This window comes from Acomys russatus, chromosome 23 (genome assembly GCF_903995435.1).
Source record: "Acomys russatus chromosome 23, mAcoRus1.1, whole genome shotgun sequence".
Lineage (NCBI taxonomy): Eukaryota > Metazoa > Chordata > Mammalia > Rodentia > Muridae > Acomys > Acomys russatus.
This window is the reverse complement of record NC_067159.1, coordinates 24,173,685-24,201,306: the sequence shown is the minus strand read 5'-3', so window position 1 is coordinate 24,201,306 and position 27,622 is coordinate 24,173,685. Positions and strand designations below refer to the sequence as shown.

Below are 27,622 nucleotides of genomic sequence, written 5' to 3'. Positions count from 1 at the left end.
CACATGTACACACACACACACACACACACACGAACATCACATTCACCAATAAATACCTATATAAAGAGTAAATGTTTATCAAAACCCACTGTACAATTAAATACATCTATTTTGTTGTTTGTAAATTATACATGAAAAAAATAAGTAAATTATACATGAAAGGAATGATTTGGAAAGAAAAAGAAAACAACCACCACCACGAACCAGCAAGCATGAAATAACATGTAAGAAAAAAAAAAAGGAAAAACAGTCAGTGCATTTTGTGGATGTCTGAAATATTGTTAGGAAAACATTTCTGAAATGCCAGATTTTATTCTGAGGGACAGAGATGCACAGTGTGTTGAAACTGAGGGCATCCTGCCTGCCTTCCACGGAATCACTACTCATGTCATGCTGGTGGCCCGGGTAGACTTGCCTGGTCCAGCGTCGTCTGGGTGACTGAGTACTCCTCGATGAGCAGGCTGTCCTTGTGGGAAATGAGCAGCTGGAAGATCCTGGCCAGAGAGGAGGAGGAGACCTGGAACTGCAGCATGCTGTGGTGTCTCTCCCTCTGCACGCTCCCAGGGAAGTTGCCTTGGAAGAACTGCTCCACGGGATTCAAGTCAGGAAGCAAGTCATCCTTTGGGGATTTGATTTTCATGGTGACAATGTAACCATCTCCGAACCTAGCAAGCGCACAGTGTGTACAGCACTGTTAGAGCAAAGGCAATCCCCAGACAAAGAGTACACCCATCAGGCATAACAGGGATTAAAGGCTCACAGCATTGACCTCCCATGCATGCCTGAACTAGGAGCGATAAAGTGTTTGGCATCAGTTTCTGGAGGTCTAAATGTCTGTGTGGCAAAGTCAGATGGACATACTTGCTGAAATCTAAGGTGGTTGTAGCTACTGGTAGCAATCCCAGGCCTACCCAGAAAGACCTATGGCTGAAGCACTCGGATGTGGGGGACGAGTGGATGACTTTCATAACACTTTCCAGGGGGGAACAAAGGCTTGCGAAGGCACTACTTCTGGAGGGAACGTTCCTGAAGGATGTGGAGCTCTGTTGTGGTTTGGATCTCATATATCTCCCATAGACTCATGTACTAAAGGCTTGGTCCTCACTGTAGCACTGATGAGAGGTAGGGACTCAGGGATGATATGATCACGAGGGGCTCTCATCTCATCAATAAAGCAGACTAACAATGACGCTTCTCCCTTCTCCTTATTGGGTTTGCTGGCTACCCTATGGGGATCAAGGCTGGTCTGCCAGAAAAAGTATGCATCATTGGCTGGCGGCTGTGATAGCCTATGCCTGGAACATTGTGCCAGTTAAAGTTTGCTGTAAAATTTCCTCTATGAACTAGGGCTGTGTCTACAGTAAGATGCCATTGGCCTTTCAGTTCCAGGAAACCAGTCATTGCTCCACATGGTAACACCCTCCCCTTACCTCTGCTATCATGGGGGATACCGTGGAATGAGAGGGAAAGTGGGACGGTGTCCTCTAGTAGTTGGGCATGGGGACTTGCTGACACAGGTCTGGTGACCTCACATGCTGATGGATATCATGGATATCTATGCAGGGTCCACATGATAGTCACTGAAGAAATCAGGGTCATTTGCCAAATGCATCTTACATAGTATTAGACTTTTCCTCCCTGGTGCATGTGAAGGATGGTGTTTTCCGTGCACTATACTTCATGGACTCCCTAAGATTTGGATCTCAGCACGGATAAGCTCGGTTCTTTGCCCTTTTTACCAGCTACTTTGATAGCTTATATTTTGGGCTCTTGATAAGTATGCTAAATATTTGAGTGACAACTATAAAGCCACTCTTTCCCAGGCATATTAGAATGCAAGGAAAGATGATGCTGATAACAATAATCTCATTTTAACAAATTGTTGGTTTTATAGCATGAGCTATATATAATAAACTATAAATGTAACCATTTGTAAGTTTATGGATACAAGATAATCTTGCTCAAGATTACTGGTATAACTAGTTTGTCATATAACATATGGTCATTTTTTTTTTTTCCAAACTCAATCAGATACAAAATTGCTTCTCAAGCTGTTAGGTGTCTTTTTCATTCCTATATTGGTTGTGGAATCTCATAAAACAGGCTATGGTTCCTGAATCTGTAGGGAAACGTGAGTTGATACTAGATCAGTGATGGCGGCCCTCCTCTATCTCAGCCAGGCCCTGTAAATCTCCCTGTCAGAACTCTCCTACCCAGAACTCTCTTCCAACCACAAGCAATTAGCCCAATATAAAGCATCTCAACCACTTTCTCCATCTGTGTCTAGAGGGTCTGGACCAGCCATTGTTAGCTAATGCCTGTGGAAAGAAGAAGCAAGTGTCCCCAGCGTCCATGATGACCTCAATACCTGGTTGAACCCATAGACTGTAGTAAAAGGCGTGACCCTCCATCTGCTTACTTGGACTTGAGGTGTTGAATGGTGCCCAGACACTGAAAGGCGCCCTTCACCATGATGGCCAGCCGTGTACACAGGGCTTCACATTCTTCCATGCTATCGAGCAGGAGAGCAGAAGTGAGACAGGAAGTAGGGGGAAGTTCCTATGCCGCCCCGCCTCCACCTCCCTGGGGATCTCTTGCCTGTGGGAGGTGAGAACCACTGCTCTTCCTTCTCTGATGATGCTCACGATGGTATTCCACAGCATGCGGCGTGCCTGGGGATCCATCCCTGTGGTGGGCTCATCCTATGGAGTAGCAGAGAGAACAAGGGGCTATAGACTTGGAGATTGTTTTTCTCCATCACTGCAGCCTTCTTGGGCTAACAGTCATGTGCACAACCATGTCCCAGCAAGCAAGACAGAGCCATGCGCTATAGCACACAAAGGCAGGAGGGGAACCGGAGAATACAGAACACAGTGTACACCTATGGATCCATGCCAGCTGTGAGTGAATTAAGGTTAAAACAATGGTCATAAAGAGACAGTACAACAACAACAACAACAACAACAACAACAACAACAACGTAGACTTAGCCTTAGTGGTCAGGGAAGGGAGAGAGATAGTTCAAGTAACTTTTCCAGTTCCCTCTATGTCCTGTGTCCTCTTACAACTCAGGGATGCTGGTCTGGTCCAATTTATGTGACAGTTCCTGGAGCTTCTGGTTCAAGTCAATGATCTGGTCCACACAGATCTCCTCATCCTAATGTTTAACCAGATGGCAACGGTACCCGGAGCTGATAGAGCTTTCCCCTTCTAAGCTTCTGGCCCCTCAAGATGCTTCCCAGGAGCTGAAGGCCAGACTGTGCTGTAACCGAACACTGGGCTAATGTGCCTGAAAAGGGCAGTGTGTGAGGAATCCGGACAAAAGCAAACTGTTGTCTTTTCTAAAGCTGCAAGGCCTGAACTAACTTTCCCAACCCAGAACAGGGAGTGACGCTTCAACTCTGCAGGATCCAATGTCCTCACCAGCAGCAGCAGGGGCGGGCAGCCAATGAGTGCTATGGCTGTGGAGAGTTTCCGTTTATTGCCTCCGCTGTAGGTGCCTGCCAGGCAGTCAGCATAGAGAGACAAGCCCAGGCTCTGGATGCCCCAGTTGGCAACCTAGGAAAGAGAAGAAATTTCAGCTGGGTGAGAAACATGGAAGGAAGGAACCTGGCACAAGCACAGTTCTAGGCTGTGTTCTCAGATGTCATCCTGCCAGGCCCAGATCTGTTGCTGCAGGGCCACCTGCTGGCCAAGGTGAGAAGGCCACTTTTCTATTCTTTTTTTTTTTTTTTTAATTTTTATTAATTTATTCTTGTTACATCTCAATGTTTATCCCATCCCTTGTATCCTCCCATTCCTCCCCCCCCCCATTTTCCCATTATTCCCCTCCCCTATGACTGTTCCTGAGGGGGATTACGTCCCCCTATATATTCTCATAGGGTATCAAGTCTCTTCTTGGCTACTTGCTGTCCTTCCTCTGAGTGCCACCAGGTCTCCCCCTCCAGGGGACATGGTCAAATGTGAGGCACCAGAGTCTTGACCTTTGGTTTCACTCCTTAGTTCTACAACCCCCTGAGAAAGAGCCTTCAGCCTTCCCAAGACTACATTTCTCACCAAGAGCTCAAAGTCTCTTTGAGAAGACAGTGTACCCCCCAAAGCCATTTGCTCTACCCCAACCCATCAGGGTCACATCTATAAACTTGTTCATCTAATGACATTTACAGAGCATCTAGTGTGAGCCAGGCACTGTAGTCAATGGGAAGAGCAGCAGGATGCACAGTTTTTGTTGTACTTCCAGGTCAGAGGTAACAATTATTTGTTTGTTTGTTTTGTTTTAATTAAAAAAGAATGGTTAGCCGGGCAGTGGTGTCGCATGCCTTTAATCCGAGCACTCAGGAGGCAGAGGCAGGCAGATTGCTGTGAGTTCGAGGCCAGCCTGGCCTACAAAGTGAGTCCAGGATAGTCAAGGCTACACAGAGAAACCCTGTCTCAAAAAATCAATCAATCAATCAATCAATCAATAAAATAAATAAAAATAAAAAAGAATGGTGGACTGTAACAGTGTGTTGAGGGACCCCAAGAGGAAACTGGGAATTTGTGTGAGCGAGTGTGCATGTGCGTGTGTGCATTCATACCCAGAAACACACTAGGAAAAGTGTTTTGAGGCAAGCACACCCTGTAGGTAGCTCTGTGACTCACTTCCCTTCTCTAGCCCCATACTTAGACGTCACTTCCTATGAGCCTTTACTGTCGACAAGCACAAACCCCATCCCAACAACTGTAACCTGCTTAATTTTCCTCTCGGAACTTGCTGCTCTCTAACTCACTGACTATTTTAACCTGTTGCCCATCCTTCCACTAGGATGCAGTCTCCATTTTAAACTTCTTATCCAGAAATAGTTTCAAGCCCCTTCCCTGACCTCCAGTGTGCGTGGGGGGGGGAGAGATGGTGGAGGTGGTCATGCACCACCATAGGTGCACACCTACCTCAGCATACATGGGAGGACCGCAGAAAACCTGTTTGAGTCAGGGTCTCTTAACTGTTCACTGCTGTGTGTGACAGCCTAGGGGGCCGGGGAGCCTTGACGATTCTCCTGTGTTCCCCTTCCCTCCCATCTTGCTGTTAGAAGCACTGGGTTTGCAGACATGCTCCACCACACGCCACTTCATTTGGATCTGGGGATTCAGACTCAGGTCCCCACATTTGCACAAGTGCTTCGCCCACACGGTCATCCCTCTAGCCCTCATTTTGTCTCTTTAGCATCCTGCAATCAGGAGCATTTCCGGTCTCTGATATTCAAAACATATATAGTTCCTCTTTCTTACCTCTTTTTTTAAAAAAGAAATATTATTTTGTCTTCTGTTTTTTAATGGTAAGATTCAGGTTGTGTATTGTCAGTCAGGATTCTGCATAAGTGAGGCTGGGACCTCCCAGGGTATCATATCTGAGAACATTGTACATGGAATTAATTTTGGTCATCTAATTAACATGTCATCTAATATTTTTAAGACAGCGTTTCTCTATGGAGCCTCGGCTGTCCTGGACTTGCTTTGTAGACCAGGCTGGCCTCAAACTCACAGAGATCCACCTGCCTCTGCCTCCTGAGTGCTGGGATTAAAGGCGTGTGCCACTATGCCTGGCCTGTCATCTAATTTTTTTATTGAAAAATTATATACCTATTTTGAAACCACTAAGAAATTTATATGGATGTTATTTTAGAATAGATAAAATACTTCATTTCTCATTTAAAAACTTCCTCGACTATCTACTGATGATTGTTGTGTCTGTAATCCCGTCTTTCATAGAGTGTCTTACGTAGGGCTTCTTTTGCTGCAATGAAACACTGTGATCAAAGGCAACTTGAGGTAGAAAAGGTTTGTTTCACTCGTACTTCTACACTGTTGCTCATCATCAAAAGCATTTAGGGCAGGAACTCAAGCAGGATCAGAGCCTGGAGGCAGGAGCTGATGTGGAGGCCATGAAGGGGTGCTGCTTACTGGCTTGCTCCTTGTGGCTTGCTCAGCCTGTTTTCTTATAGCACCCAGGACCACCAGCCCAGGGGTGGCACCACCCACAATGGACTGGGCCCTCCCCCATCAATCACTAATTAAGAGAATGTCCTACAGGCTTGCCTACAGATGGGTCTTATGGAGGCATTTTCTGAGCTGAGGATTCCTCCTTCTAAAAAGGCATTAGCCTGTGGGAGGTTCACATAAGAACTATTCAGGACATATGGTCATTGCAAAACGGTCTTCCAACTCCCTGTGATGCCCTACAATCAGCCCTCAGTGCTTGCAATATATGTACAAGATGTGTGCATCTATGAACACACCTATACTGTGCGCTCAGTGCTTGATTGAAGGCAAAACTCCCTATCTTTTCCTATTTATTTATCCATATAACAGTATGGGCTTATAAACGCCTAATTTTATCTCAATGATTTATAAATTATCATGGTAACAAAATTACTCATTTAAATTGGCACATTTTCATTGTGTGTGGTATTGGGATTCTAAGGATCTATTTCTCTTTTCAGTGCTGGGAATCGAACCCAGGGCACTGTGCTTACTAGGCAGGCATTCTTCTACAGAGCCACAGTCCCATAAAGGTCATTAATTAGTTAATGCCTAGATTGTTCTCTATCTGGCCATGAGAAGCCTCTTCAAGCTGTCTCCTACTGCAATACCTCTTTATTTTGTTTAAAGACTTTCTCTGTACTCTAGTAACACAAGGTGATCCAGCCTTGAAATGAGATGCTTATTTGAAGAGGCATGGTTCTCTTTAACACAGAGTGACGTAAAGACCCAAATCTAGACATTAGGTGTGATCATTGGTATTAGAGTATTTTTATGTCTTGGTCCTCTCAAAGGACAGACAGACAGATAGGCAGACAGAGACAGGGACAGACAGACAGACACAAACATTCAGTATGTACGTATAGACGAGCACATTTACATTATGCACAAACACGCACATACACATTTCAAGAGTACACAGCGATGTCTCCAGTTCCAGCCCCCTGAGTTCTTCCCTGCTTCCCCTTTTCCTAGCTTTACATGCCACTTCCTCTATTAAAGAAACTAGCTCCCCAAACACCAACACATTTGTTCATTTACTCAATCCTACCGCATACCTACAATTACTGAGAATTATTTTGTCCATACCAATATAAAAAGAAAATACATTTTACAAAAGCTCAGAAATTGAAGAGCTTTGCCCCAGTCTACCTTGTCCACAGCTAAGGATAGATACCCCACACTCTGCATGATTGTTTAAAATAAAACTAATGTGTTTCGATTTATAGTCAACATTAGGCTTTCTTTCTGTCCTCACGTTTCTCCCCCTTCTTAGTCTTACTGATTCTGTCTTAGTTTTGAATCTGCAGAACATGGACATACTTGCATGAGTCAAAGTTAAACAAAAGGACAACCCCAGAGACGCATCCCTTTCCTGTCTTGCTTTCACTGCACTTTCCACTTACTGTCAGATTCATTGTCCAGTGTATCCCTCTTACGCTCTATTTGTAAAGGTAAGCATCCACACATCTTTTTTATTTTCCTACTTTCTTACGTAAAAGTAGCATCCCGCATGTTCACTTTCACACTTTGCCTTCTCTCATATAATAATCTTAGAAATAACATTGGCTGTCAGTCCCTCACAGGCCTCGGAGGCCGTTTTATCCTCTCCCTATAGCTGCATCAGACTGCCACATGTATCCACAGTCAACTGTGCCTAAGTACTTAGGTGATATCCAGTACTTTGTAGTTGCAAGTGTAACGAATAACCGCCTGTGTAAGCGTTGTGTACGGTGGCACGTGTGTCTTCAGGACACATTTCCAGAACATTGATTGCTGGGTTGAAGGACAAATGCATGCACCATCAGTAGACTCCAGGGCAGGGATTTGCTGTGTATGCCTATTTTGTTCACACTATCTCCAGCTTCTCAGTCAGTACTTGGCACCAGTAAAAGATTATTTGCTGGAATGGGTGGATACTGTGCCCAGTTTTTTTGTCTCTAAACTTTTTACTTCATAAAGTAGGCATATAGTTTACCATTCTCCCACATGGCCATAACAAACTGTCTTTCACCTTCTTAATTTCCTCTGATGGTACACCCCGCAGCCTTGCATAGAGGTAAAGATGTTCTCGGCCTGTGAGTAGGTCATCAATTGCATCAAATTGAGGACAGTAGCCCATGTTTTGATGGACGTCAGAAATATTAGTTAAGATGCTGCAAGAAGAAAGAATGATTAATGAGTTTCCTTCATAGCAGGGGTGACCAAAGGGCAGGGGCTGGAGAGGCTTTGGCCACAGGGCAAGACCTTCTCCATTTTAGAAACATACACACAGAGTTTGGAAATCAAAGTGGGGATCCCTTAGTTAAAAACACAAAACTTGCCAGGCATGGTGGCGCACGCCTTTAATCCCAGCACTCAGGAGGCAGAGGCAGGTGGATCTCTGTGAGTTCGAGGCCAGCCTGGTCTACAGAATGAGTCTAGGACAGCCAAGGCTACACAGAGAAACCCTGTCTCAAAAAACCAACCAACAACCAAACAACCAAACGAACAAACAAACAAACAAAATCCCACAAAACTTCAGGAGTGCTGAGCTTTAAACTTAGTCGGATCCTTCCAGGCTTCCATGGCTGAGAGGAACTGAATACCTACCACCTGAGTGAGTAGGTTGGGCCGCCTGGCTTGAGGGCTTGGAGGCAAAGGTTTAAGAAATGATCAATGAATTGTCAATGGATTGATTGTAATCCCTTCCAGACACTTGGGGAGTAGCTTGGAAAAGGTGACGCCTTCCAAGTGGAAGTAAACTTCTTCCTCTGTATTTATTGTCACCCAAAGAGGGCACTACCCAGATAACTACCCAGAACAGGAGGCTGGCAAGAGGTAGGACAGGTTTCTGTCTTCTCCACCTGATGAATCATCCCCGTATCCCACTAGAAAAATGTATTGACTTGAACAGCAAGAAAACTGTACACAGATCATTTTGCCCGATCACTTCTGTGTAACCCTTTATAGCGTAGGACTTATTAATAAAGGGTGTTATAATAGGGATGGAATACAGAGAGTCCACTGCAGTTCCGCACTGTGACAAAAGGCATTCGAGGTATAGGTAAGTCAGACAAAACCACCATAAGAAACAAGGAAGGAACCCTGCTGAACTCACAGGAGTTATCTTACCCAAGAGCCCCAGTCTTTAAACCTTTGCTTCCTCTCTGACCTGCAGCTCAGTTTTACCTTAGGATTGCAGGCAGCTCTGTCTCTCCGTAACTCCTGCTGTTATTACTGTTACTACCGCTTGCTTGGTGGCAGACAACTGGGTGACTGATGAGGCCCACTCAGCCATGACCTGGCTCTATCTTTGTCAATATGTTTGCTTCACATCTCCCTGCCTGTTGGGCTGTGTTGAACTGGGCTTTTGGGTAAAGGAAGGAGGTCTTGGTCAAGCAGATGCTGGGGAGCCATCAGCAGTGTCGGTCTCCATGGACAAACCAGAACGGAGTGCCGTGAGCACACTCACCCTGTGTGAGCGTTGCTGCTCAGGAGCAGCCAGCAAGAGGCCATTCATCTACTCCCCTGGCCTGCCCCATGAAGGACAAGTCTGTTGAAACTCACATTATTACAGAGGCTAATAGTCGCTCTCCAGGAGCCAGCTTTCTCTTTCTCAGCTTGCCTTGGTCTGACGAGAACCTTCATTCAGAAACTCAACTCAGAGAAAGGCTATGTCAACCTAGGAGTTCTTAGCCTGGGATCCAGAGGCTGCAGTGGGAATACCGATGTACCCAGGGTTCAGTAAGTTCATCAAAGCTTTGGAAGCTATCAGGAAATAGTTAATGGAAGGCTATGGAATATTCTTACTGAGGAAGAAAGCATAGGATTCACCCACTGCTTGAAGGAGTCTATAAGCCAAAGAGATAAGGAACCACTGACTTAGTGTTTTCCAGAACTTTCTAGCAATCTGTGTTAAGAGCACTCTCTAAATCATTACATTTTAGTTTGGTTTTCCTGTGTATGCCTGTGTGTTTTTGAATCACATTACATAGGAGGCCCCCTTCTCTGCATAGCTCTTTCCGGGTCTCAGAGTTGCTCTGGCATAGGACTGAGAATGACTTTCCATATGCTAGAAAAAGACATGGCCTGTGGGGGACACTCTGATACAGAAAGGGCAGAAAGCTCACCTCTTGCCTGCTATGGTGGCATCACCTGATGTCACTGTGGTGTCCCCAGTGAGCATCTTGAATGTGGTTGTTTTGCCTGCACCATTCACTCCCAGGAGGCCAAAGCACTAGAAGAAAACAGAGAACAGGTGTTGCTCTAGTGACCAAGGACATCTTCATTGACAGATCCCCGGCTAGTGTGAGAGCTGGGAGAGTCGTTTTATACCTGGCTACCATTACTGAGATTATTGGCCACGTGTGGCTACCAACACAAAACACACCTAATCCTAACCAACATGGGTACTAAGTGAGTAATATACTCACTGGCTTTGAAAACTTAGAAAAAGAGCAACAAAGAAAAATTGAAAAATATCTCAGTAATGCTTTATATTAACTACACATCAAAATGAGGTTTTAGATATATCAAGTAAAATAAAAACAGCAAATAAAAAAAAAAAGCAAATTTAATGTTTTTTTCCCCCTGTATCTGTTGGAAAGTTTGGCTCTTATTAGATTTCTACTGTCCAGCTTGGTTTAGAGGGAGAAGATGCGTGATGAAGGGCTGGGTTTTCTCAAGAGCTATTTCATGTTAGTCTGTATGGTACCCACCTCTCCAGGGCGGATGCCAACACATAACCGGTCTACTGCTGGACTGGATGAGCCTGAGTAAACCTGTAAGATCCAAAGAAACTGAGCTGAAGACCAAGACGGGGTAGAGCAGGGCAGGGGCGTAAGAGCAAAAGGCAGAAAGGAGTGGAGGTTACATATTAACATGGCATTGGGAGAAGAGCCGTGACACAGGCGGCGTAGAGGGCAAACCACACACCACATACACAGGACAGAGATCAGAGTCTAACGCTCAGTTGGAGAAGCTCTTCCGGAGGCCCTGTGGTACCCAAGATGAACAGCATCATGGGAAATAGGTGCTCCCAGAAGGCAGATGACAATCCAGAGATGGCCTGCTGTTGTACAGGACAACGTGATGGTCCTGTACCATCCGTGGCCTCAGCTGGCAACTCCAAGATAGAACTGCCCACACCTGCTCCTCACCTTGGTGAGTTCATTCAACCTTAAGATGTCAGTTTTATTTCCTCCGCTAGTAATTCTTTGTCTTTCTTCAGCCACATCATCATCTTCATCAAAAATGGGCTCTCTAGCCGGCTCAGCAAGCCTAGAGAAAGGAAAGTGGACAGGACTGCACTGGGCACGCGATAACCTTCACACTGACCTTCTCACCCAACTGTCTTTCCCATTCCCGCACTTTTACTCCCCTAGGCATCTTTCCTCTAAGTCCATTCTAAACATGGCTGCTGACAGGAGGGTCAGAGAGGTCAAGTGCTTCGGTTCAAATCAGCCCCGCGTTGCAGTTCTGTCTCTTCCCGCATGGCCTTATGCTTGCCACCGGACCTCTCTGAGCCTTGCCTCCTTCAACCATGTGAAGAGGAAAGAAGAAGGCTGTCTCAGGGTTGTGTGGAGATGACTCCTGAGTGATGCCTGGCGCAGAGGAAAGATGCAGGCCTCCTCGGGACCTGGGAGCCAGTGTTGTATTACTAAAAACTTTCTAATATGACAAGTGAAATGTAGGTGAATTATTATCGACCAACTACCCTTCTTCCTCCAGCCTTCCATACCAACTCAACGTCAAGACAGCTTTGTCATCTTATTAACACTTGCTCCCAAAATCTTTCTTGATCCAACCTATGGGATCCAAGTCTAACTTCTCCGAACTTCTGTGTCTGGCAGACAGGTCCCACAGGCCTTAGCCATCTGTACATTTTTTTTTTTAAATTGCACTCACTCCTCCACCAATCACTGGCACCCACCCCTGGTCTCTACCTCATGCAGGCCATTTCTACCTACTAGCCTCAGCATGTTCTCCTGCTCCTGCCTTGCCAAGAGAACCTTTTCCATCCTTAAAGGCACAGACCCTTCTCTGAAACTCGTTCTGACACTTTAGGTCCATTGTCCAACCATTTGACACTGACATATGACATTGCCATCCCCCAGTGGGCTGTGCTGTTTTCAGAGCTATCCTTGGATGCAGAAAGCCTGAAGGCTGTAAGTTAGACATGCCCAACCTAGGACCCCAGTCTTTCCTTCCTCCCTTACTGACCACATCAGATCTGCCACTAAGTCTTGTCTAAAAGCCTTTCTACTAATTTTCTCTATCATCTGCCAGTTCCTCCATCTGTATCCAGTCACTATTGTCTTTCTGCCTCTCAACATAGACTCCTGTCTCACCTCTCAGAGTGGCAACATGATGTCACCCTCTCCCCCCAACCCCACCCCCCCACCCCATTAAAATACCCCAGGGATTTCGTGATGCTCTTAGGCTTGAGTCCCAGGTCATCAAGATGAGGAGGACTTCATGGCCTGACATTGGCTGCTCTACCCTACTTCCACTTCATCTTCCTGTTCCACGGCTCCCAGGAAGTCCTTTCATCCCATGTACCAGCCTTACTCTCTGGTGTTGCTGTACTCTTGTGCAGGCCCTGTCCTCTACTAAGCACATCCTTTCTTCCTCCCCTCTGCTCTCTTTGCTTGTTAATTATCAGCATGGGTGTTGCTGTTGAGTGTCTGGAAGGCAGGCCTCTCTGCTGCTCTTTAGGACTCAATCAGTTGCATCGGTATCAGTGTTTAAAGCTAATGACTTTGTTTTGGTAGTCAACTCTTTCCCCCCTCATCTCTTCTAAACCCTATGGCCTACACCGCAAAGGGCTGAGAGGCCCACAGATGGGCTCCCACAGTCTGGCCCGTAACTAGAAGCATTTCTGACTGTTTTACTCCATGTGTGTTGATGTATTTTCTTTCTCAGTCTTTCTCCAAATCCTGTGACTAGAGAAGTAAGTAATTATAATGCATCAAGCCTGGGCTGGAGAGATGGCTCAGCAGTTAAGAGGACTGTCTGCTCTTCCAGAGATCCTTAGTTCAATTCTCAGCATCCACATGGTGGCTCACAACCATCTATACTGGGATCTGATGTCCTCCTCTGGCATGTAGTTATACATGAAGACAGAGTACTATATACATTAAATAAACAAATAAATAAATCTTAAAAATAAATAATGCACCAAACCCCAGAACCCTCTTTTTACATGTGATCAGACTCATCCTGAGAGGAAGAAAGGTTAAGAAACAAAAACGTTATCATAATAGTCTCTTAGGGAGGGCCTGAGTAGTCAAGACGAAGGGCCCCCTGGGTGTGGCCTTCTGAAGGGGTTGCACTCCAGAAACCAAGCTCAGGTCAGCATGAGGCAGGCAGGGTGGGGAGAGCCTGGGAAAGTATGGCTGGATAGGAACATAAACTGGCTGACCTGGGCCAGACGTGGTGGTGCACGCCTGTAATCCCAGCACTCGGGAGGCAGAGGCTGGCGGATCAGTGTGAGCTCGAGGCCAGCCTGGTCTACAAAAGGAGTCCAGGACAGCCAAGGCTACACAGAGAAACCCTGTCTCAAACAAACAAACAAACAAACAAAAAAAAAACAAACAAGCAAACAAAAAAACAAAACTGGCTGACCTGCCCTTGGAGATATCGTGGCAATGCTAGGGTTGGCAATGTCTAGACACAGGGATGGGAGGTTGGATTGCCTTTTCACCTTTCCATGAGCCCCTGGCTGCCCTCACCTGGCACAGGGTCCCAGTGTTACTCCTTGGCCTTCCCTGCCCTGCCCTCACTCAGTTTCTGGCTAGCAAGGAGTTTGCCTTGTCTCACTCCCCATGGATCAAAACCCTGCTTCCTTGCATCTTGGATCCTCCATAATCATCTTCATTTGCAGTGTTACCATCCAACTTAAGATAAGTATGTAGCAATTACACAAGGAAGTTAGATATTAGGAATTGAAATGAAACCATTGTACTTAGAAAAGCTTACTAAGATCTGTCTCAAATTCCAACAGGGTCTCTTTTAACCCATCTCTCCCCGTTGTACGCAGAACAAGCTGGGCCTTAAGAGTGAGGAAAACAAAAGTCACAGTGCAGTCTGCAAGAACCATGCTGACGTGAAGCCCAGGCTTGGAAACACTGCACTACCCTATGGCACCTCAGGGTGCAGGAAGACATACCACCTGGTGAGGAAAAAGTGGTGTTGGATGAGGAGGGTCAGAAGGAAGTATACCACTCCTTCTATTGCCATGGCAACCAGGTTCTTCCCAATCAGGTCCCACTGGAATGGGTTTGGAGAGTACTGCTCACCTGGGGATGGAAGCAATAGGCCATTAGCAGGAATAAAGTATGCGTCAGGCTGCCAGACTCACCCATGAAAACCCAACTATGACGCAGATGCCCAGGTCTTATGTGAGAGGCTATATGAGACCCCCAAATCAAGTTCCTCTTGGTCCCACAGGTCGGAGTGTAGGAGGGTAAAGTCCTACCCTCAGTCTCACCTATGGATCCCCAGCCATAAAACAGAGGCACCCCCATCCCTTCCAGGAGGCTGGTTTAGCATAATCCCTGAGCACCATCTAGGTGCCCCTCCAGTCTCTAGGTTGCAGGTCTGACATCAGAACCCTTGTTGTAACATCCCCAGCCTGAATGGATCCATAGTTGTGACCCACAGACTTAGAATGGTACCCACCGAACTGGGCATAGACGTCTGTCACAGCTTGGCTCAGTGCCAGGTCGATGAGCCCCCTGCCAAGGCAGAAGTGGGGGAAAATGATGAGCAACTTCCTCAACATGGCGTTGAACCTGAGCAGCATCTGAGAAAGATAAGCAAGGCTGCTGTTAGTTTGGAGGCTGAGGCTACCTGTCCCCACATGAGCAGGTAGACTCCGATGCCTTAACAGAGAAAGGCCAGGGCCCAGTACAGATGTATGGCTCCCCTCTGAACTTTAAAGAGAGAAAAGAAAAGGCTAAGAAGGCATTGAGGACACAGACTGCGCCGCCCTCCCCAGGGAGCTGGGATGCTGGGATGCTGGGAGCAGAGCCATAGCATAGCATAGCTGTAGCAGGACTCAGATACAGTCAGCAAAAGGAATGCAGAGCAAAGACATCCCTGTCACCACCTACTCCCCTCTTTTTTAAAGGTGTCTGTCTGGCCATCTCCTTTGGACAAAATAGGGCTTGTAAAATGGAGTCATGCGGCACCAGGAATTCCTAATCCTGTCCTTGGGATTTCTTTGGGAGCAGGACAGTGAGTGCTAGTACGTTGTCATTTATAAATTAGAAAAAGACAGAGAAAGAACATGTGTGTGGGTATGTCTTCAGAGAGTGCATGGAACTGGAATAAGAAGGAGTCTGGAGAAGGGAGCTGGGTGAACCGAAGCGGGTAGGGGGCCTTTTCATTATTATATCGTTTTGTCTCTTTTAGACTCTAAAGCCACATGAACAGAAGCTCCAGTGGCACAATCAGTTAGTGTATGGTCCTTCTGTGAAATCACCTGACTATGTCATTGTGCATGCATACATCCCTCTGTGTGTGTGTGAGTGTGTGTGTGAGTGTGTGTGTGTGTGTGTGTGTGTGTGTGTGTGTGTGTGTGTACAACCTAAATTCCCCTGAGGAAACTCTCTACCTTTCATCTAAAAAGTTCGAATCATGAGTGAATGAGTATATATAGCCTAGAGAAGAGGCTTACAAAGCCATGGCACTCAGAGCACGGCCGTCAAGTCCCGAGAGTAGGGAGTGGTGCTAGGTGAAGGTGGGGGAGACAGCCCTGCTCATCAGTGCACGAGCATCTGCATACGCTGCTCTGAGGACTGGTATCCACTCTAGCGTGCTGCTAATCAAACCAAGAAGCCAAGAAAGTTCTTCTCACCCGGTTATTCTCAAATAATTCCAGGATGAAGGTGATGGCGCTGCTGTTGATGCCGATGAACAGGTTAGCACAAGACAAAGCCACATAGGCTGTGCTGGGGACATCAAACAGGAAGGATGCTGGGTACATCATGGGGGTGACTGCCCATCTGCGTGAGAATATACAGCTCAGAGGGAGAGAGTTCCAGGTTCCATCCCATCAACCACAGCTCTAGATACAAGGGGACATGACGGGACTGGACAGCGTCCCAGGGAGAGAAAGGGGACACTGCATTCTTTTTCTTCTGTGCCTCATCTCTAAAAGGAGTTAGTGATGCCTTCTCTGACTGGCGCATGAGTTTTATGAGGAGCAAATGAGGCAGGAGCTATGTGTGAATTTTCAGGATCTATAAAGCTCAGAGGCCACCCATAGTAATGCTCTCTACTCCAGAGAAAGCAGAACTGAAGATCCCAAGAGCTCATCTTCGTAGTTCATTTCTGAGTTCACAGCCAAGCTGGCTTCTGAGTCCATTTTCAAGAGAGATAAATGGAGACCATTGTTCAGGGATGAATGAAGACCATGCTCTGGCACAGAGACCATTGTTTTAGTTAGACTCTCCTCTCTACATGTGGGAGGGCCAGGCCCCCATTTCTTCTTTTTTTTTTTTTTTAAATAGGTGAGGAGTCTGGCACCCAGATAAATGAATTATTTGTCCATGGTTAAGCCTATAGCAGGTGGTGGGCCTGGGATACAAAGCTGCATGTTGTGCCCCATAATTTTGAGTGGATCCAGTCTCTGTGTCATCGCCTAACCTGACCTGGGGGTGGGGTTATGGCTTGGACTCCTCTATTGTGTGCAGATAACTGTTGGCCAGCACAGAGGGAGACACTACACTGGGCAGCTTGCCCACACAGGGCATAGAAATCAGAGCTGGGGAGGAAGTGGGGACGGACTGAGTCCCAGACTTTGGTCAAGGCCACAGTTGGAAGCGGAGACTATTCAGAGGATGTGGCACTCGTTTCTTCATCCCTAAGTGGACTAGGACTCGGAAAGATGTATGTGGCTGGAGTTGGCCAGGTGGATTTCTCATTAGCTTCTGGAGCTGGAGCCCCAAGTTTGCTCTGAGAAAACAACTCCTCCTCCCCTGGCCCAGGCGACTTACCCATACAGCAGGAGCAGAGCAACGAGAGCGGGGAGGTTGTCTGCAGACGTGTAGGCTTTCTTTTGAAATCCAATGAAGATGCCCACCACCAGGCCCGCACTCACAGTGTAATTCATCTTGAAGAGAGGAGACACTAAGTCACTGAACCTCCATGACATGGGGAGCTCCAGCTCTTAGGGTCTGGGGGTTGACACCACTTGTCAAAACAAGTTTTCGTTAGCAGTTAAAATATAGGTTAAGTGGTTCATAGTTCTCCTTTTTTTTTTTTTTTCTTCATTTTTTATGTTATTTATATTGGTGCTTTGCCTCCGTGCATGTCTGTGGGAGGGTGTCAGATCCCCTGGGATTGAAATTACAGACACTTGTGAACTGCCATGTGGGCGCTGGGATTTGACCTCGGGTCCTCTGGAAGAGCAGCCAGTACTCTTAACCACTGAGCCATCACCCCAGCCCCTCATAGTTCTCTTACAATCTCTTTTCAACCCCTGTTCAAAGACCTCCAGTCTGTATCTTTGAAAAAGATGTATATAAAATTGTCTGACTTCTCACTTTCTTATTAGCTGGTCATAAAATCCTAATGATTATTCTTTTTAAACATGTCTTCAGAATTTAGAAAAACTCAAAAGACAGTCCTTGTCTTTGAGACATTCCACATGGGTGTGTGTGTTGGAGGGAACTCTTTTAAACAATGCAGTTCTGAAAACATTAGGTCAGACTTGGAGAGACAGGCAGCATGGTAAAAGCCTGGAGAGGGCGAGGAGGGCATCACACAGAGGGTACCTGGAATGGGCGCCAGAGGCAAGCTTAGCAGTCTGGGGCTCCGCTTGGCTTGGGCAATTCACACAACTATTTCCAGATAATACTTTTAGCAACTTGGGACTCTGGCCTATGTCAAATTTTATGCATACCTGTTTTAAACAATGAAAATGTTACTCCTCTTAGCAATCATTTGACATGTTCTATTTGAATTCCAGTACTTCCTGGAACACAGTCTTGGAATTACAGGGTATAAACCTATATTGGGTAGCCTAGACTGGGTAGGGTACATGTATAATAAGGCAAAACTGTATCTTCAAATGAGGGTATTAGGGGAAATGTCCTATTTACTATCTTATGCCCATGTATAGCTGGGTGTGCATATAATTAAAATCAAAAGGGGCCTGCAGGTTAAGCAAAGATTGACACAACCCTAGTCAGTCAAAACAGAAAATTCTGCAGTCCACCTGTTAGCAAGCAAGCTCTTCCTCCTCCTGAACCCCTAGAAATAACTAGGGCCCTTGGTAGCCTCACTCATTTGTCCTGCTGTCAATCTTGACAGTGTATTTTTAATATGTTCTGGTGAATAAAATTTCTTTGTTACTTTACAGTTTGAATAGGATTCTTTTTTAAAAGATTTGCTTATTTTTATTTTATATGCATGAGTGGTTTTTTTTTTCTCCAAATGCGTGTCTTTCCACTATTTGCTAACAAACCAGAAAAGGGCAGCATCAGATCCCTGGAACTGGAGTTAGAAATGGTTGTTAGCCACCTGTGGGTGCAGGAAACTGAACCTAGGACCCCTGCAAGAGCAGTAAGCACTCTTAACCTCTCTCCATCCTCTGTTTGGTCTTTTTATTTCATTCTTAAATAAGGGGCCAAGAACCTGAGATCACCCATTCCAGACTCTGACCCATAATACCATGGGGTGAGGAAAGTATCTGTGCAGAGAAAGGGTTGATCCATGTGGAACATCAGAGCCAGGGTGGAGTAAGGAGGGTCTTCATGTGGCAGTTGGAGCAGGGACAGGAGAAAGGTATTCCTACAGAGAGGAATATTGCTCAGTTAGGTAAATGACTGAGGGTGCCAGTTTCTTGCTTGGAGAAAAGAGTTATGAATATGGAAAGTCAGAAAGCTAGCATGGACTTGAGTTAGAGGTTAGCATCACAGTTAGTGAATAGAGAGACTGCGAAGCACGGGTATAAGCCTGTGCATTATGCAAATGTCCTCTCCGGTTCTGTCTACTTGAAAGACCTGCTATCTCTGCTGTCTTGGTGACAATGAACAGTCTGATGCCCAGATCTTGGTTTATGAAAGCTGCTTCCCAGTGAAATGAACCAGAGTCCCTGGGGAAAAATATCTGGCTCCAGGGCTGTTGCAGGGTTAGCCTGGGGTCTCCTGCATAGCCAGAGGGAGTGAGGGCCTCCAGGAAAATGGACACAAGTCAATAGAACATAAAGAGCAGCTTGAAGGAGGGGGTCCCTACTGGACACACTGTTGATTATCTTTGTTAAACTAAATAATAGTAGTATTATATTATAACCCGCTGATGAACAAGAGCTAAAGGCTGCATAGAGACAGTGAACAAATGGAAGTCTGCTAACAAACCAGATGTTTTCACATCCTCAAAGTGCCTGTTGAAGTTTTCATTAATGATAAAGGGGTAGAGAATAATTCTGGTGGAGAAGCTGAGCAAGTGACAGCATGAACACCTTCAGAACTAGGACAAGCTGAAATCAAATGCAAACTGATAGGCTGATAGCCTCTGCACGTGACACTGCTGCCAAGGACTCACAACCTCAATCTGGTCAAGAGCAGCCTCAGGTGACCCCGAATTGAAGGACATCCTGCCAAAGAACTGGACTGTAATCTTCTAATGGGTCAGGGCCATGTGTGTTAAGGGGAGGAGCAGGAACTGTTTCAGGCTGAAGGAGACAAAAGAGACAGGACAGCCTAGTGCAACCGAGTATGGGGGGGGTGTCCTTGTTTGTAAAGGTACACACCAGAGGTGTGTGTGTATGAAAGAGAAAGGATACACACACACACACACACACACACACACACACACACAAAACCACCTTTCCCCTTGTTAGCAGCCCAGAGACGACTGCAGGATGCCTGGAATTTGTATAAAAGACTTTGGCCAGCAAGAGTTCCCTCAGAGCTCTGTCATCTTTCCTCATAAGGTCAGGGAAGCTGAAGGTCCCCACTTGGTAGGACACAGTCAAACTGGCCAAACATAAAGGCTGCTCTCTATGGAGAGAAGCGGTTGGTTCTCCACACTAGCTGCTTCCCCGGAGCGGCACCTGTACACCTGGGATAATGCCGGAAGTGCCTCCATGACCAAGACCTTCAAAGGACATCAGAGAAACAATGTCAGGCCCTGTCTCTTCAGCAGAGGCTCTAAGAAAATGTCTTCCAAGTCCTAGAGGGGCTGAAGATGGTGGAAAAGAACTAAGATGGGGACCACAGAAGACACTTCAAAGGCAGAGAGATCTGGACAGGCTTACAAGGACTGGTGGCAACTGCCCACAAGAAGCATTAAAACAAAGAGTCTATAAAGTGCTTCATTCTTAAAGGAAAAAAAACAAAGTACTTGGAGAAAGCTCAGAAGGCTTCAAGCTGTACTTGCCACTTCCATGGGTCTGTAATCGCTTCAACATTTAAAAGAAAACCAGGTGGCACATAAAACACAGGAATCTGCAGTGTCTCAGGTGTGCTGAGTGTATGATATAAACAATTATTCATTAGGTCAACAATGACTCCTCAGGCAGGCATTGCCCTTTCGCCACTGACTAATGAGAGTAGTGAGGACCTTAGTTCTAGACCACGGAACTCAGATTTCCAGCCAACTCTAAATCTCTAGAGCGGCAGGAAGCTTGCCAATGCTGCAGCCAACATCTTCTGGACCTTGAAAGAATGGTCCACTGGCTACTTTTTTTTTTTTTTGGTTTTTCGAGACAGGGTTTCTCTATATAGCCTTGCCTGTCCTGGACTCACTTTGTAGACCAGGCTGGCCTCGAACTCACAGCGATCTGACTGCCTCTGCCTCCCGAGTGCTGGGATTAAAGGCGTGCGCCACCACGCCCGGCTGTTCCACTGGCTACTTTACCAGTGTTACCTCTAGCCAAGATGTCGGTCCATTTCGTGTAGGCATCCCTTCCCACAGGCTCCAAGACCTGCCTGTGTAGCCATAGATAAACATAGGCCAGGCCCAAGTATGTATTATATATACCTCATCTTTAAAATGGTAAAAACAAAGCCGGGCGTGGTGGCACATGCCTTTAGTCCCAGCACTCGGGAGGCAGAGGCAGACGGATCGCTGTGAGTTCGAGGCCAGCCTGATCTACAAAGGGAGTCCAGGACAGCCAGGGCTACACAGAGAGACCCTGTCTCATAAAACAGGGGCTGGGAAATAGCTCAACAGTAAAGAGCATTTGTTGTTCTTGCAGTGGACCCATGTTGGGTCCCCAACACCCATATAGCACCTAACAACTGACTGTAACTCCAATTGAAGGAGATCTGATGCTGTCTTCTGGGCATAAAGGCATGTACCAAGCAGGCATGTGATGTATGTGTGCACACAGGCAAACAGTCACCTACCTAAACCCACATGAAATAAAAAGTACATTAAAAAATAGCAAAATAGTCAACATTTCCTAACAGTCAGCTTTTTAAGGTAGGTGAGCACAACTGCTTTTCTGTTAAAATCACAGCGCCAAGAGAAGCTTGGGGCTCCTGGGCTCCCTGTGCACCTGGGAGTTGCTCACTGATGCAGGCAGGAAAAACGGGAAACAATGCAGTTGCTAGAGAAATTTTCCAGTTTTGCCTTGTTAAGTGACTGCTATGTAATATGTCAAGGGAGGTCAAAGGAACCATGTCATCATAAATCCTTTTAGCCAGCATGATTATAAAAGGCACAGGGAGAGGCTCATTTGCGCTGGTCTCTGTGAGCTGATAAGTTTTATCATCATCAGAGAGGCCCTCATGTTGTTCTTGTAATGTTGAGCTAAAATGAAGAAGATCTCATGGGCTAGGTGGGGTGATACGCTTTCAATCACAGAACTTGGGTGGGAGAGGCAGGTAGATCTCTGTAAGTTAGAAGGCCAATCTGGGCTACATATTGAGTTCCAAGCCAGACAGGGCTGCTAATTAAGATCCTGTTTAAAAAAAACAAAACAAACAAAACAAAACAACTCAAAGATCTCATTATTCAAGACACCAGGAAAAGATGGTGTCACAGTGACCCTGCCACATTATAAACGTTGTTTTTTTAGGGGACTGGAGAGATGGCTCAGTGGTTAAGAGTACTGTCTGCTCTTCTGGAGGTCCTGAGTTCAATTCCCAGCAACCATATGGTGGCTCACAACCATCTATAATGTGATCTGATGCCCTCTTCTGGCATGTTAGCATACATGCAAATAGGGTGTTCATATACATAAAATAAACAAATATATCCTTTTAAAAAATTCCTTTCGACCCTGTGGCCTGTGATAATGCATATGGCATTCCAATCCCTCTTTGCCCCCACCAACCTTGATTGCTGTCTGCTGTTGATTTCTTTTTATTAGTTTTCCCTGACATGGTAACTGATCTAATACAGTGAAGATCCTGGTCTCATAAAATAACGATTGCATGAGTGTGTGTGTGCATTATATGTACGGGTACACATGCCACAACTATATACATGTGTGGAGGCAGAGAACACTTTTCTGGGGTGGGGTGCTTCTCTGGTTCTGCCTTCACATGGGTTCCTGGGATTGAACTCAGGTCCTCGGGCTTGTGTGGCAAGCACCTTTACCTGAGGAGCCATCTCAACAGCCCCTGGTTACTTTGAATGAGTAAAATAAGCTTTCTAGGAAGGGTTCCCAGATTTGGCAAACTAAAATATAGAATGCCCGATTAAGTTTGAATTTCTGAAAAAAGAAAACAATAGCTTTTCGTATAACCCTGCTACCACGTGATCGTTGATATTTACGCCAGCAGTTGTTCATGGTTTACCATGTGATTCAGAGTTGGTGGTTAGCCTACACTTACCTGGTGACCCTGTCACAAGGCAGTTCTGTCTTCCCCTTTGAGGGGGAGAGGGGGAGTTGAGGCAGGACTTAAGGAGACCTTGGGGCTGGAGAGATCGCTCGGAGGTTAAGATCACTGCCTGCTCTTCCAGAGGTCCTGAGTTCAAATCCCAGCAACCACATGGTGGCCCACAACCATCTATAATGAGATTTGGTGCCCTCTTGTGGCATGCAGGCACACATGCAGGAAGAATACTGTCTAAATAATAAATAAATAAATAAATCTTAAAAAAAAAAAAAAGGAGACGTTGGATGCTTGGTATTGCCTGCTGAGACCTATGCTACTGGCAGAAAGATAAGCCTTGTCTCTGGCATATGGAGCTCGTGGGGTGGGTCAGAGCCCTCTTAGTGAGGGACACAGCGCATTCCTACTCAGTGGCTATTAACTGTGTTCTGAGGTCTTCCCAGGGGTTGGTTCCCAGCTGGCTTTTAAAGAAGATGTCAAAGGTAGCAGCAGTCACAAGACTGTTGTCCCAGAGCCCTGACAACGTGAAACACCCAATTGCTCAGACACGCACCAGTCCCACCTCACCCTCAAGGTTAGGAAAGGCCTGGTACTCACAATATCCCAGAAGAAGTTGGTCAGCCAGTAGGTGGTAGGGCTCACACCACTGATAAACTGCAAGTGTTTGGCTTTTGTCACTCTCTCCTGGATCAAGTAAAGAACAAAGCTGGCTGGAACGAAGGACATGGCGAAAATCACGCATATGGCAACCACGGCATCCACAGAAGTGGTCAGCCTGCAGCAGGACCAGAGACAGGAAAGGTTAGAAACACAGAGAAGGTGTGCCTCTAGCTCTGGGCAGTCACTAGCCAGCCCCATGTTACGTCCTATAGACCCATATCCCTAACGTGAGGCTCATCTTCACACAAAACTGCCTTAGTCAAGGCTAAGTGCTTGGTTTTACTGGTTGTCTTTTGGGTTTGTGGGAACATTCTAGATAGTCTTCTATTTTTTTACATTTCTACTTGTATATTATGGTATACATAATGAATGTAGCAATTCCAAGTTCTTCTTAGCTCTGAGCTTTTCTATAGACTCTTGAGTTTTCTGCAGGCACAGACAGGCTTTCGTTCTATGCAATCACATCAGGGGAAACAGTCACATGGGGATGGGAGGTTAGTTTTATAAGATTGGTCTCTGGGAGCACACAGAGGGCATTTGGCTTGGGAACAGATAGACACCGAGTCCTGCCTGAACTCTAGGCGGTCCCGACAGCTTCTTAGAAGTTTTCACTTCTCAGAAGAATGCTTCTCCTAAGCTCCCCATGGGCCTCGAATAGAGCAAACTGCGTAGTACACCCAAAATCAATGTTCTTCCTATCTGAGGCCGAGGCATAAGAGCCCAATCTTGAAGAAAGCAAATAGCTCCAAAGCATGGCTGTCTGAGGGAAATGATCAGAATCTAGAACATGCCAAAGAAAAGAAGGGGCCTCACTGAATAGTCCAGGCCCTGGCAGGTTCTTTGTGTACTGGCAGGAAGGTTCCCGGTGCGGTTCAGGAGGAACTTGTTATCAAGGGCCACAAAGGAACAGCGTAAAGTGTGTATTTGCTTTCCAAATACATGAAGAGGGCAAAGAACAGCCAAGCAATCGGGTACAGGAAGCATTTGAAACTGGTACATTCATATAAGCTTAATTAAATGTTACCACCCACCTTGTGCCTCACAACACACAGACACAAGGACATACACAGACCCACAGACCCACAGACACACGCACACACACGCACACATGCAGACATGCACACACACAGACATGCGCGTGTGCTCTCTCTCTCTCTCTCTCTCTCTCTCTCTCTCTCTCTCTCTCTCTCTCTCTCTCTTCAGTTTCCAGAAAGAGAAGAAGATAGGAAGGACGCTGAGAGCCTGGGGTGGCGGCAGCTCACACTGTGATCTCTGAGAGCTGTTCCTTGGTCAGGTTCAGGGGCTGGCTGATGACGGTGATACCGTACTCCTCGGGGTCCCTGTCCTTGGGCAGGCTGGCCCGTAAGATGGCATTGTTACCCACATTCAGGAAACTGACCAGGGCATGCCAGCCCTTGTTGTTAAACCAAACCTAGAAGGGAGAGACAGGCTGATCGGATGGCTGGCCTACAACCCAGGCACCTGAGAGGGGACACACAGGCTCTTTAAAGGGAAAGCTACCAGCAGCAAAATTAATGTGAACAAGAAGGAGGAAGGAGGAACGGCTTGGTCGACGTGCCTCACTTCAGCAGGTGGAATGGATTTTATTAAGCAGAGTAAAACAGTCAAATAATGAGGAAGTAACACAACAACAACAACAACAAAACCCAGTCAATTCTGACTCACAGGGACTTTTAGCTTCAGGTTGGGTACCTTAATGTTGTCTTTGGTTTCAAGATGTTTGAGGAAATCTAACATTTCTTTGGAGGCCTCTCTGGTGACAGGACCCTAGAACAGCACGACAAAAAAGAAATGTTTCCTTTCTCCCTCCTTCTGTGCTACTTAAGGCAATTTCCATCTCTTAACATTTAAACGAGTCGAAAATGTGACCCCCAGACTCCAGCCTCTATACGTACCCCGCTCACATTCATCATCCGGCCAAGGTCACTCAGAAAACCAACAAGTGCTTCCCCGGTGACGGGGATGGCAGGGAGCTTGCCTCCGATGGAAATTCCACCATACCTGCAAGGCAGGAAGAGAGCCTCCTGTCAGGGCCATGTCGCTCATGCCTACCAGCGTGATCTCAGCTTCTGTACCGGTATGTGGATGCGCTTTAGAGCAACACTGTCCCACCTCACAGACTTTATTCTCCAGGTAGCTCTCCTACTCTCTAGATTTAAAAGCAGATGAACCCATGCTCTAGATTTTACACATGAGAGAAAGCATATATTTGTCTTCCTAAATCTGGCTAAATTTCTATGAACGTGTTGGTCTCTGGTTTCATGTCTTTTCCTGAAAATGGCACGATTTCATTCTTTATGACTTCGCACATCACGTTTTCTTCACTGGGCACTTAGGAGGATTTCTTAGCTTGGCTGTTGCAAACACGCTGCAGTGAATGTGGATGTACAAGCATCTCTGTTGTATGTTTGCTTGTTGTTCCTTTGAAATATGTCTGGAGTGGTAGAGATCGAACATAGTTCTTTTAGTGTTTGAAGGAAGCTCTACACCGACTTCCATAGTGGCTAAATGTACACCCCACATATGGTGCCCAGGGTTCCTTTCCCCTCTGTATCCTCAATGGTGCCCAGGGTTCCTTTCCCCTCTGTATCCTCAACAGCATTTGTAGTTGTCTTCTTCATGACAGCCATTCTGACTGGGGAGAGATGGGATTTCAGTGTAGTTTTGATTTGTATTTCTTTGGTAGCTATATCCTTGGTTGTACATCTTTCATGTATTTATTGACCACTTATATTTCTTTTTAAGAAAGGTCTGTTCATTTCATTTATTCATTTATTGATTTGTTTGGTTATTTGGTATTTACTCTATGAGTTCTCTATATACTGTTGGTATTAGGCCCTTGTCGAATGAATAGCTGGTAAAGAATTTCCTCCTTCCTCGAGGGTATCTCTGTTTTGTGATAATTATTTTCTTTGTTCTATAGAAGCCTTCAATCTGCTCTTATTTCCTGAGGTGTCAGAAACCCTTTGCCTGTGCTTATATCTTGACGTAGTTTCCCTTTAGTAGTTTCAAAGTTTTAGGAATTAAGACATACTTCCAAAGGATCATAAATTAAATTACCATTTGGAATCAATTTTTGTGTAGGGTGAGAAAGGAGGCTTTAGTTTCCACTGTCTCTGTGTGGATAAGTAGTCACCCCAGCACCATGTGTTAAAGAGCTGTCTCTTCTGGAATATTTGTGGCAGCATTGTCAAGGACCCAGTGGGGGGCTGGAGAGATGGTGCAGAGGTTAAGAGCACTGAATGCTCTTCCAGAGGTCCTGAGTTCAATTCCCAGCAACCACATGGTGGCTCACAACCATCTCTAATGTCATCTGATGCCCTCTTCTGGCAGGCAGGTGTACATGCAGACAGAGCACTGTATACATAATAATAAATAAAGTTAAAAAAAAAAAAAACACAAAAAAAGAAAAAAACAAAGTGGCTGTAACTGTGTGGGTTTATGTGTGAGTCCTCTATTTTACTCCACTGTTCTTTGTCTATTTTTAAAATTTTCTTTTTATTTTTGAAATTATAATAAAATGACACCATTTCCTCCTTCCTGTTCCTTCCACTAAAATCTCCCATATGCCCCTCCTTACTCTCAAATTTATGGCCTCTTCTTTCATTAATCATTACATGTATGTGTATATATATACATATACATATATATATATATATATTTGATCCAGTATTACCATGATCTGAAGTCTAAAGCCAGGCGTTGTGGTATCTTCCACATTGCCCATTTTACACACAGTTGTTTTAGCTATTCAGCACCTTTTTGTGCTTCTGGGTCACTTTTCTATTCCTTTTAAAATATATTACATATATTTATTTATCATGGCGGGGGCACCCATATATGTGGAGGTCAGAAGCCATGTGGCAAGAGCCAGTTTCTTTCTTTTTTTTTTCTATTTCTTTCCTTTTTTTTTTTCTTTAAAGACAGGATTTCTCTGTGTAGCCTTGCACGTCCTGGACTCACTTTGTAGACCAGGCTGGCCTTGAACTCATAGAGATCTGCCTGCCTCTGCCTCCGGAGTTCTGGGGTTAAAGGCGTGCGCCACCACAGCTGGCTTAGGAGTCAGTTGTCTTATTTTACAATCAATTCTGCTTTACAGTCTGGGTCTAGGGATTGAACTCATGTCATCAGGCTTGTTAGCC

At 45.8% G+C, this 27,622-nt stretch overlaps 1 protein-coding gene across 1 annotated transcript in view; it reads right to left on the bottom strand.

The window, feature by feature from the left end:
- Positions 1–27,622, bottom strand: part of Abca4 (ATP binding cassette subfamily A member 4) — a 140,788-nt gene that overhangs the window by 4,578 nt on the left and 108,588 nt on the right. Inside the window, 16 exon segments of the mRNA XM_051165778.1 lie at positions 416–665; positions 2,420–2,512; positions 2,599–2,702; positions 3,424–3,558; positions 8,033–8,174; positions 10,131–10,237; positions 10,719–10,781; positions 11,160–11,280; positions 14,171–14,300; positions 14,683–14,806; positions 15,863–16,010; positions 17,004–17,119; positions 23,397–23,574; positions 24,722–24,891; positions 25,173–25,247; positions 25,376–25,481. Coding sequence (XP_051021735.1) covers positions 416–665; positions 2,420–2,512; positions 2,599–2,702; positions 3,424–3,558; positions 8,033–8,174; positions 10,131–10,237; positions 10,719–10,781; positions 11,160–11,280; positions 14,171–14,300; positions 14,683–14,806; positions 15,863–16,010; positions 17,004–17,119; positions 23,397–23,574; positions 24,722–24,891; positions 25,173–25,247; positions 25,376–25,481 — 2,062 coding nt within the window.